Here is a 12,064-nt window from a genome sequence, read left to right on the forward strand (position 1 = left end):
GTTTGTATTTTTTGCTTTGTCTCAGAAGATTCAGTGTATTGTGGGAGGTGAGGCAACACTGATCTTGGCAGAACACCACAAAACCAAGAGAGTAATTAAATGACGCAAGCCTTTGATTATTTTTCTCTCTCAAGCTTTCTGGCACAGCTGGGCATTCCGATTGCAAAAGGAGGATCGGGAGAAGAAACTTCTAAAGATCCTACGCAGAATCAGGAAAACTGTATCAGAGACTTTTTGCTACTTTAAAGCTCGACGCTCTCAAGTCCCGGAATTGCATCTTTTTCTCCTGTGAGGATAATGTCTCTTTCATCACACTTGATAAATGTAACTGAAAGGGAGCTGCCAAGGTTTCATTTTGGTTTTGGTTTCTCCGCTCCCTTACTAATTGGATTTTCCCCATCTTCTGTAGGAGGATTAAAAAAGGATTAGAGAAGCTGGGGTTTTGGTAGTGTGGGTTTTTCTACACTCGATCCCAGGACCTACTTGGTTTGCCATTTGTTCCCTGAAGTCACTGCCTGTTTGGAAAAGGGAAAAGCACTGTAACAGATGAACTTGCATGACCATGGATTCCTTCCCTTTGCAAACTTTGTGGCTGCTTGTAAAAGAGGGTTTTGCATACAAAAGCATCAAATGAAGAAGAGCATCCTGGACTGGATTTAAAAGAAGCAAACTGCTTGTGTCCTGATTAAGCTATAATTTAAAGAGGGTTGGATGTACCTGTTTTGAATTTTGGTGAAAGAAAGGAAAGGTCTGAACAAATCAAACTCTCTTTCAGCCTAAACCAGTATATTCTACAGCTGAAATCGGAAGATGTCTTGGAAAAGAAATTACTTCTCTGTGGGTCGGGGGAACGTACAGGGCATGTTTACTCCACGAAATACAACCTCAATAGCACCCAGTAAAGGTCTCAGCAATGAACCAGGACAGAACAGTTGCTTCCTGAATAGTGCGCTACAGGTAAGTGCATGGAATAAAAAACTGTTTCTGACTTTGTCCTTTGCCTGTTGTAGCATTTTGTATGCTTGACTGCACAACAAATACAGCCAGGCTTGTCTACATAATTGTTAGTGGGCCTAGACAGAATAAAGCTACATTTGGATTTGCAGCTTAGTTGAGTTATAGAACAGCTTTTTTGATTTTTCAGGTATTCCTGATGAAATGGACAGCACTCACATGGTCACCACTCAGTCTAAATCTGTTAAACTTGTGATATGCCAACCAAAGTTGAAAATCTATGTTGAAAATGTATTTTAAAATCCTAGAATATTGCATAGCTCACAGTATGTCTGCTGCTTAAAAGTAAATTATAGTGTTGCTGGAACAGTCAAGTTCAAGGTTTTATAATAGCTATGCAAGAATCTTAGTCCAGTTTTTTCTAACTGCTGATTTGTAGCTTGGTTTAGATGATTGAGCCTTTACAGCTCCTTTTTTTGTTTGTTTGGTGGGTTTTGTTTGGTGGGGTTTTTTTAATTTAGAAGGAAATAATTTTAGTCCAGTGGTATGGCTGCTATAATGGTATTATCACTGTTTAGATGTTTTGAATGTCTGACATCTGAGATTCAGTCCTGTGGCTGCAGGGTTTAAAACCCTTTCCCCACATCGGTTTCCATTCCTTCATGCGACTTGTCAGTGCAGCTCAGATTGTGTCACTGCTGTATTTTTTCCATGGGCATGATTACTTTCTCAACTAACTTCAGGCTTCAGGATACTGTCCCCTGATGCAGATAATACAAATTGAAACACCAGTGACCCTTGATAGGCTTAATACACCGTGAAATACAGGACTAGGTACAAAGAGAACTAATAATAATGGAAAGTGGAGTTTCCAGTGATGTACTCTAATAATTGCTTTTGCTAAGTTAGAAGGTATAATTGCAGTCTGCCTCCTAATACTGAGTTGCTGAACCAAGGTCAGACCTGGCTAAAGCCTGACACCAGCTGCATGCCATACATGAGAATGAAAGTGTATGACCTGGCATTTAATCTATGTAAACCATTTTTTTCTTAAGCTCAAGAGAGATAAGATATCAAAAATAAGTACAATCAAAACTTAATTAAAAAAATAAAGCAATATAATAATTATTAAATAAAAGATACACTTCTGGATATTTAATCTTGAATATTTTTAACATTCAGTGTTAGTCTGAGAGGCTCTTGAATGTTTGTTGCTCCTTACTCTTAAGTATTTCTATAAACATTCGAGATACGCTCCAAAGGCAAATGCGTTGAAAAATTGGACTTGTTCCTAAGTGTATTATTATTTTTTGTCCTTTTGTGAAGTATGCAGTAGTTCTTCAGGAATGTTGTGTGTAATCAGATAGATAGTTCCAAGGCTTATGTTGCTTCTCAGGACTTTTAAGTATAGGGACAGTTGGAGTAGAAACATAGCCGTGACAATTCTGAAGCTTTAGGAAACTTTACAGGTGAAATATTCAATAAACATGTTTTAAAATACAGTTTTAGGTAACATTTGTGTGCTGTTGTTTATGTTCCGTCTGGAAACACTTCTTGAAACCAGCACAACCTTTTTCAGAGAGCTAAACTTTTTCTAGCAGTTTGCTCTGTGCAGGTGAATCAGAAATCACAAGTTTGGACCCTCTGTGTATGCTGGCAAAGCATTTAGCTGGTCAGATGCTGCCCTGAACCTCGCTGTTCTGCCTGAAATCTGGCAGGATGCTATTTAGGTCAGGGCTTGTTACACCACAAGCTTCTGCCTCCTGAAAGGCTGGTGGTTCTGACGCTTACAAGAAAGTTCAGTTATTGTTAGTTGAAGCTGAAATAGAGCCAGCACTGACCAGATTTATGTATAGATCTGACTGTGAAGCATCTCAGAGATAAATATTGTTGCTATTTTACAGATAGAAATTTAGATAATTGCCCAAGATTGCACAGATTTAGTGGTGAAACTTAAGAGTAAAGCTTGGTGCTGTTACAGCAAGTGTTGCCTCTTGCTGTTGTTAGCAGAACATATAAAAAAGACCGTTTGCTGTTGTGACCGTACCTGATACTGCTACCATATCAGTCCTCAGAGAAAAGTATAGCTACCCACAAAGGCCAGGGTAAGAAATCTTTCAGCAATCAGGGCATGTGAATACACTGACTAATGATAATATTGGGCATAACAGCTTTTAATAATTTATAATTTTGACTTGCAAGAAGTTGTTAACATGTATGCTGTTGGCGCTCTATTGTTACAGTGTTTGGGCATCCTTCTTGGAACAGAGAAGCTGCTGGGAGGTGGAGGAGGGCTGAGGTTTGGCCCTGGGGTTGGTGGGCTGCCCAGCAGCTGGCTCTGGTGCCAGCACTCAGGGCAAGTGCTATTTAAGCTGGCACTGCCTCACAGATAAAGTGTGTTTTTCTTATGCTAAAAGCATGTGGCAAGAAATCCAGAGAGATGTCCCACTAAAAATTAATGTATATGAAAACTACAGCTAAGGAGGAAAAATGAAAATGTCAACTTGCAATTAGGTAAATGGCATCCTGTTTTAAAAGTGATGTTTGCTGATATTAGTGAACTTCTGGGACTATTTAGCACATGCAACTTTAATCAAAGCATTATGCAGAATTTTATTCAATATATTCATAAAATGCTGGTGCCCCTTTTGTGTTTCAGGTCCTGTGGCACCTGGACATTTTTCGCCGCAGCTTCCGGCAAATCACAACGCACAAATGTATGGGTGATTCTTGCATCTTCTGTGCTCTTAAGGTAAAAGCTGCAAATAAATGAAAAACCATTTAAAAATAAACCCCCAGAAATATTTCTGATATTTCATATATGTAATCAAACTTGAATCTGGCAATTTGTGAGAGTAAAGGTAAATCTGATGAACACTGGCTCCAGACACTCCTAGTGCTGTTTTAAAAAGATGCTCAAGCCAATAAATTGTGAAGATACTGTAGGTAAATTTTCATATATCTGTAATCTTCCCAGTGCAGTATAGATCATCGTGAGCCTTCATGTTGTTTGAAATATTAGTTCAGCCAGTAAAACATCAGTTTCCTTTTTTTTTTCTAATTTATCATTTGCTTTATAAGTATCATGCTGTATACAGTCAGCGCAGAGAAGGCCACTTAGCTTTCCACCTTCTGTTCAAAACTGTTGATTATGTAAGACTAAAAGGTAAATATCAATGTCTGTGTTTAAATGTGTGAGCTCTCTGTGGTCTCTTCAAATCTGTTTATAGATGTAAATACAGTACCTGACTGATTTATATGCTGCCTGGTCAGGAAGATGTAGATGCTAGTTCCAATTCCAATTGCTGTTATGTACTTGTGCAATCCTGCATCTCCATTTGCCTACACCCCTTAATTTTTAGCGTTTCTGGGTTTTTATGCTCTCCTTTCCAAGTTTTGCTGCCTCAAATCCATGTCTCCCTCTAAATTTCTGGGAGGAATGAATGTGATGCAAGTGCAATGAAAATACCAGCTTTAATCTTGCTGAATATTGATTTTTTTTTCTTTCTGAAATTGGAACTGAGGCATTTGAAGAAATGGGTTGTAAATCCAACTAAATATATAAATTAATTGTGGGAGAAATTGTGTCATGAGTGCTGTGTGCAGTAATGAAAGGACAGACAGCATGTCTTACGAATACGGCAAAATAGAGTATGCAGGGTTTAAATTGGGATCATCTGAAGTTCACAGGCAGTAGCTATCTTGTTGCTTTATAGGTGCTCAGGTAGAGACAGGCTTGAAAGGAGTGATTCAGTGAGTTTTTTGAGTGTTATTGAGGGGTTTTTCATTGCAAAAGAACAGCAAAGAGGATACTACTAAGGCATGAAAGAAGAGAAGTAGTTTCCTCCTGAAGGGAAATTTGTCTCAAGGCGTGTCTGTTGAAAGGATGAGACAGGATGATATTTACAACAGTAACATCAAGAGAGAATATAACAGTGGGTTAGGAGCAAGATAGCACAGCCAAAGTGAGAAATACAGATATCCAGACAAAGAAAATATGGACTATTAAATATATCCCCTTCCCCATAGGGAAGTGGCAAGATTTAGCATGATCTGGTTTGAGTTCATTAAGTTCAGTGGGATAAATAATTTTAAGCTAATTCTTGGGTCATGCCCTCAAGTCTTGCCAAGTGGTTCTTTTCTTTAGTAGTTCAGGAGAGACAGAAAATGATTTAAGGAGTTATCTTGAATTTAGGCTTTTGCTTTTTTGGTGTTTAACCTAACAGGGAGACAGGACAAGGAAATACCTGGAGGTCAGACAGATTCTGCCATTTGAATAAAGGTAGACTAGGCTTTGAGGTAAAGTTGTGAGGCGTTAATATAAAGATAATAGTTAAAAATTTGTTTTCTGAATGAGAGAACTGAAAGAGAGGAGGGTGGTGGGTGAGAAGATGTAGGAAAAAAAGAGAGAATGGACCGTCATGGAACCAGTATTAAAAGTAGAACTCTGGAAAAAGATGCACCTGTATTAGCAGTACCAGTATGAGAGGGGAAAGCACTACAGTAAAACTGGGAGGTGGCAGGATCTCTGGAATATACCTATTAAAAGCAGACATGGGTTAGAGTGTTTAGTTTCGTTGATAAAATCCTTGCTTTTGATGTCTTGCTGAAGTGTTCAACATGCTATTATAAACTTGGAAGTGACAGGTAGAGTGGCAGAATTCACAAATCATGTGCCTGCAGCCATATGCTTTTTTTGCCTTTTTTTTTTTTTAAATTAAGCAGCCTTTGAAAAAAAAATAGCTGCTTTCTCTTCTTGCTCTCAGATATCTGCGAGGATTTGTTTGTTTCCTATCTGAAGTTCATACCAATGCCAGGGTTAGCCAGAAAGCATCACAACTCTTATTTTCCAACAAAGCTATAACACTGCACTAAATCCTCCACCACTTTTGCACATTTTAGAAAAATTCATCTGCTTGTGTGCAGAATTCCTGTAGCTCACAAAACTCACTCTATAATTAAAAACTCTGAAGAAATCCATAAACAAGTAAGGGGTTATCTGGACAGGTATTTCTGAACATGGGCAGTAACTAATACTTGACAAAGTAAATAAATGATTTCCACCTGACTTTAATCCAACCCAGAATGTTAGTGTGTTTTCTATCTGCTCTTCATGGGAAACTTCAGCATATTCTACCCAGGCCTATACCAGAACCTTCAGAAAGTTTATGGACATCTATTATAAAACAAGAGAAAAAGTATATTCAAATCTGTGGATGTTGTATAGCTGCTTTACTTCTGGTTCCCTTTCTTTCATAAAGCAACTCAGGGTTGTATGTTTTTCTCTGGGTCATACTGTGACAAGATTCCACTTTTTCAAAATTAGTTGAAAATGTTGATGTGTGTACATAAATATTTGACAACAGTATAAAAATAGGGGAAATTTTTCAAAGGTAATAGTTTCACTTAAATTTAAGTGAATCTGGGGATGCAAATCTCCCTTCCTCTCCCCCAAACACCAGAAACATAAGTTGAATTGCTTACATGCAACTGAATAGCCAGAGACACTAAATGATAAAGGTATCCACACAGGATAGCCCCAAAATGTGGAGGTGGTCACATTCATCTTCATAAACTTGTTAAACAGGTGGTAGAAGGGGCAGGGGAAATAAGGCTGCTAGGATTTTTAGGGTTTTTTCTTGTTCTTTGCTGCCCTCTGGATTTTTTTTTTTTTTTTTTTTTTTTTGACTGCTGCTCTCTTTTCCTTTGTTTTTCCTCCTGTAAAGGACTATCTGGCACATTCTGGGTTTAAACTTGTATAAGACAAATGGAGTAATGTGCACCTAGCACAGCAAGCGTCACTGAGAGCGTGTTTTGTGTCCTGGTGCAGCAGGATCAGCCCTTTCCTTCTGTGCTTATCTCTTCCCCAGCCCTCCTGTCTGCTCTGGAAGCCTTTCACTGCTGTCCTGCCAGGGTAATGCTAGCTTAGCCTCCAGGCCTTTGACATCCTCTTTCTCTTGAATCTTGCCTTAGGCTTTGCTAAAATGAGGGAGAAGATGTGTCTGGATCCAGTGGGAACACAAGAATTTGGAGCTCTCTATACCATGCGAAAATCTCCCATTAGGGTCTGGGGAGAGGTAATGAGCCTTGCATGCTGTTAGGTGGGTCTGCCCAAGACACCTGTCCAGACCAAACAGGCTGGAGGCAGGACATGTTTACTGTTCTCGAAAGCATGCTGGCATGTTCAGATTCCTGTGCCTGGCCTGGGAGAGGGGCAGCACTTGGGGGGAAGAGTCTATGTCCTGTTCCCCCTTCCACACCAGGTTCCCCCTTCACAGGATACCTGCTACCTCCTGTGTTGTGCAGAGACGGTTCGTGCTCTTCCCCTACTTTGAACTATTGCTCTGAAAGCAACATTCTCTTCCCGTTGATTTCAGAGGAAGATCATCTTCACCGAGCTAAATTTAGCCCTTTGAATAACACTAAAGAAGTTATATTTTTTTCCACACTTTCTTGGCTTGCTTCAGCTGTTCCTGGGGATTCTGATGTCATGCACAGTGCTTACTGTAAATGCTCAGCTAGCTCTATAAACATTATTTGTAGTTTTGAATCACTTATTTTAGAAAATGAAGAATCACAGGTCAATGGTGTCGTACCTCATTTTATTTTTGTACCACGTTGAAGATATTGCACAAATTCTTGAAGTGATTCTAAAACTTGCTATGCTACCTGGCTACCATGTTTACGTGGCTATGAAGTGAACCTTAAAATCGTTCCAGACACGTGTTCATTGGTTATTTTGAAGGACCCTTGGATCAACAGCTATGAAAAGACAAGGGAGAGCTGCAGACTCTCTGCTGGAATCCTAAACACTGCTCCTTAGCTTGTGGCATTATTTAAGTGGGGTTTTTTCAGTACACAAGCTGTCCTTACTGCTATGTGGTTTGCCTGCTGTAACACTGGAACAGATTTTTGATTTATTATTAACGTCGAAGTCTACTGTGTTCTGTTTTATTTTCCTTTTTCTAGAGCATGACTTTGCTTTGGTGTTTGTTTACCACAGCTGGAAGAGTGCAGGAAGGGGGAAATCCGTCCACTGTACTGAGAATGCCACAGAGTTTGTTCTCCTTCCAGGGATTGTACTGGGAGCTCCATAGTGCCAGAATATAGGACAGAGCGTTTTTTGTAGTTTGCAGAGAAGAATGCTCTATTGATTGATAAATTCCAGTAGGGCTGATCTTTTCTGTAGTTTAGTCATGTGCAACAAAAGCAGGAAGAATGTGAATTTTCTGTGTAGAAACTATGTTTTCTAAGATGAAGACCAAGAACAATAGGGTATTCAAGTGCTTTAAAGAAGTGGGATGCCTGTAGTTGGTCGTTCTGATTAGCCACTTAAAGGAATTGGAGGGATTTCTTATGAAGAATTAATTATATAGTTGAAACAGTAATAGGTTGGTTGCAAAGATTTCATTCTCTTACTTTATGCCTTTTTTTCCCCCCAAAACCAGAATAGTATTTCAGGGTAAAACAGTAGTAAAAATACATAAAGTAATTACTTTTATTGTTTAAACTCTTTTCAGCTGGCACTTTCAGTTAAATGCCTGATGAACTAACAGCAAGTAGTTTCCTCGAGTAGTTAAACTGGTAATTGAAGCTTCCAAATAACATCTGCCTCTTGATTTTGATCAAGCAGTTAATAAATTGTCACCTACTTGATGTAGACACTGTTATTTGGATTTCTTTCCCCAACGCCATTCTAAAAGACTGTGTGAAAAGTATGTTTCTGCTTGATTTTGTTGGTGGCTAGGAGTGCCTGACTTTACAGTCCAAGTAAAAATGGAGGAGGGACTGTAAAAGTAAGGAATAATGGAAATCTAGGTTAATATCAGGCTTGGAGGTGTGGAAAGACATTCAAAGACACAAAACCAATTAGAGCTAGAAATATTTGTACCCTTGAAGGCAAATATAAAAAGAGGAAATGTGGGGAAGAAATGTGACCTAGTAGGAATACTGTGGGTGGGGGCTGATGTGGCTGCATGGGAGAAAAGTAATTTTAGCAGCCAGAATTTTTAATGAAACAGCTTGCTGTACTGGGTAAGAGGCTGCAGTAGAAGAGTGTGATGTTCTGGATGAGAGGTTAAGTACTGTAGACGGGGGGGGGAAAAAAGTCCACTGAATGGAATGGGATAAGAAGACATGCTATTGAATCAGAGAGGAAGCTTAAAACCAACCAAAAGCCACAATTGAGTGGCAACACAGCAAAAATAGCATTAATGTGTTGAGCAATGAGAGAAGGATGAGGATTGGCCATGTTAATATTTGTAGCTTTTTCTAAAAGGCATAAACTACTAATATAGGGAGTACTTAAACATTTGTGTGCATGTGTACTTTGTTCTTTAAAAGAAATACCACGCTGCTGGAGCTTCAGCCATATTCCCATCCAGAAGGAACTCTTGCACAATGCTGGAGGAGAATAATTAGGTCTCAGAAAGCTGCCAAGGACAGAACTCAAATTTACAATGCATGGACACTGATCTGATTCAGTAGCTGTTGCCTGTTGTCTTCAGCCATCAGTTTATTCTTACGCCAGCCTGCTTCTACATGCTTGATTAAAAAGTCGTATGTGTGTGTGTATGAAGTGTGGGGTTTGTTTCATCAGTATGGTTAGATGTGCAGTGCAGATGTCAACTTACCCCAAATATACTTTTTTCCTAGGGAGAAAATGTGCTCCAAATTATCTAAGTGTTTGGAATCCATCTTGTAAACTATGAGGGGACTCTCAGATATTTCAGCTTCCAAATCTTAAAATTTAAAGGAGCCCTAAAATGGAGAAATTATCTTTATTCTCTAATCAAATGAGGAACAACTCATTTTATGATTATGCATGTGAATTTCAGCATTTTGAAATAGCCAGGTTTTCACTTGAATAGTTGCATGTTGAAGTTCCTTGGCTCACACCTTGGGTTGTTTTCCTTTGAAGCTTTAGAAAGTGTATATTGGTCCCCACGCGTCTCAAACTGGAGGAGATTATTTTAGGAGACGTCTGGCTCTCTGAGCCTTTTCGACATGTCAGGAGCCCAGACCTGTTGTAGAACAGATACGAAGCTTCCAGTTACAAAACTAGGAAAAAGCCATCTGAATGGCAAGAAGCCAAGTAAGGCCCTACAGTAGATTGCATAGGATGGTTAGGGAGTTTCCAGTTCTTGGATGCCTCTCAGAGCAAGCTGGTGAAAGGTGTAGTTGTAGCTGATCTTGACTTACTACTTGATGGGACTAGATGGACTCTGCCAATTTATTCCTTTGAAAGAATGCTTGTGCTTCCTAATTCTGCTCTTTGCTACTCTTTCCATACCTTTGAAGATATGTAGGGAATGGGATATGGAGGGAAATGGGCTCCTTTATAGATCAGGAATGCAGTGTCAGCAGAAGGTGTACTTCTTATGTGAAGAATCCTTTGCTCTCTGTCTTAGCTCATGGATTTACCAACATGCCAAGAATAGATCATCGGTGTGGAAACCAAAGTACTGCTGCTAATTCAATATAAGTAATCAGATTTTATGTTAGTGTATGTTCTGGGGTGGGTGTTTAGGTTGTTTTATTGTTCTGCATCATTTATTTACTGAAAATTGTTGAAATAACATTCTTCCCTTGTCTATGAAGCTTTTAGCAGTGTCTTCATACTGTTGTTGCTGCTGCTAGGGATGCTCTCATTTGTGTTGGAATGTAGCCACTGAGAGCGATCATCAGTGTGGTGAATATGCTAACAGGGTTTTTCGCTATCTTCAAATTCAGAAGAAGTTTTGAAAGAAGGAAGTTTGAAAGCTTCACATATAAAGTTCTCCTTAAGTTTCAGAAGCACTTGGAGAAAACGTGTAATGAAAACTTGTGGGCAAAATCACCAGGACTTTCCTGGTCTGGACCCAGCTGGCTTTTAGACCTGTATATGGAAGAAGTATGCTAGTGATTAACAGTATCACTCAAGGGCAAGACCTGAAATTAAAGAGAGATTTGACTTAGATAACTTAGTGATGCAACTGCAGGAAATACCACACCTGTCCAAGGCTGAGGGACAAGAAAGACCTGTTGTGAAGCTAAGCAAAGAACCTATCTCAAAAAACAAGAGGAAAAAATCCAACCCTTCTGTCCATCCCCACCCAGAAACCCCAAAACTCCCACCACAAAACCACTAAACAAACGCCAACTTAAATCAAAATTTCATGTCCCCACCCCCACCTTGTTCAAAGTCCTTTTCTTGACTCCATTTGAGGTGCTTTTTAGACTTCCTACAGGCATTGTGTGATGACATAAGATTTGATCTTTATTAGATTACAGTGCAAAATTGCTCTACTCACTGGTTTTAAGACTTAACACAAACAACCCAATCTAAATAAGACTACCACTATGTGCTGTGTCACTACAAATTTTAGAAAGTAATTTTCTATATAATATTGGGATCTTTTACACCTTGATTTTTATCTATTAAAATTATTCACACATTTCTTTGGTGTTACCAAATTATTTCTGTTCTGTTGTTGTGATAGCAAATTTCAGTTTTCTGCTGTTTATATTCAATGAAAGATTTTTGTTTTATTGTAAAGCCTGTAATTGTTTTGTGATGGGGAAAAAAAATGCAGGATCTTGTGAAAAACAGTTGCTTGTAATTGTAAGGATCACTTTTTCCTTACTGGATCTCTTTTAACTAGTAGGTATGTTATGGGTGGAAGTAAATGACACTATTTTTATAAAGATGGGAATTTAAAATAGAAGCCTTGGTTTGCTTGCTTGCTTTTGCCTAGTTTAGAGCTTTCATTGATTCTCTCCTCCCTGTCAAGAGTACAGAGCCATTTCAGAGCTCTCATTGAAGTAAACTGGGTTCTGTCCATCAGCACCCTGCAGAGATGCTGCGTGCTAGTTGCTAGGCAAGTGCCACAGTTTCCAGATGTATGAAGTGAGATTGACGATAACCAGAATAAACACATTCCTAAAGCACAGTTATTAATATTTTCAAGTGCTCTTAAATTATTTAATGTAAAGAGCTGAAGCAGGATGGAAATATGTTTTGCTGCTCTTTTTTCGCGGTCCACTGAAATGGGAAAATTCACTAATGAAACATACTTTGTTATCAGAGTAACAGAAATGGCAGGCAATCAAGGTTCTTAAGTGCAGACAG

General features: G+C 39.0%; 1 protein-coding gene across 1 annotated transcript in view; it reads left to right on the top strand.

Moving 5' to 3' along the window:
• The first annotated feature begins 711 nt into the window (after positions 1-711).
• Positions 712-12,064, top strand: part of USP54 (ubiquitin specific peptidase 54) — a 50,104-nt gene continuing 38,751 nt past the window's right edge. Inside the window, exons 1-2 of the mRNA XM_084265402.1 lie at positions 712-957; positions 3,614-3,706. Of these exons, the coding sequence (XP_084121528.1) occupies positions 811-957; positions 3,614-3,706 (240 nt within the window). The 5' untranslated portion in view covers positions 712-810. The remainder of the gene's footprint in view (positions 958-3,613; positions 3,707-12,064) is intronic.

Source organism: Gallinula chloropus, assembly GCF_964237585.1.
Source record: "Gallinula chloropus genome assembly, chromosome: 5".
NCBI lineage: Eukaryota > Metazoa > Chordata > Aves > Gruiformes > Rallidae > Gallinula > Gallinula chloropus.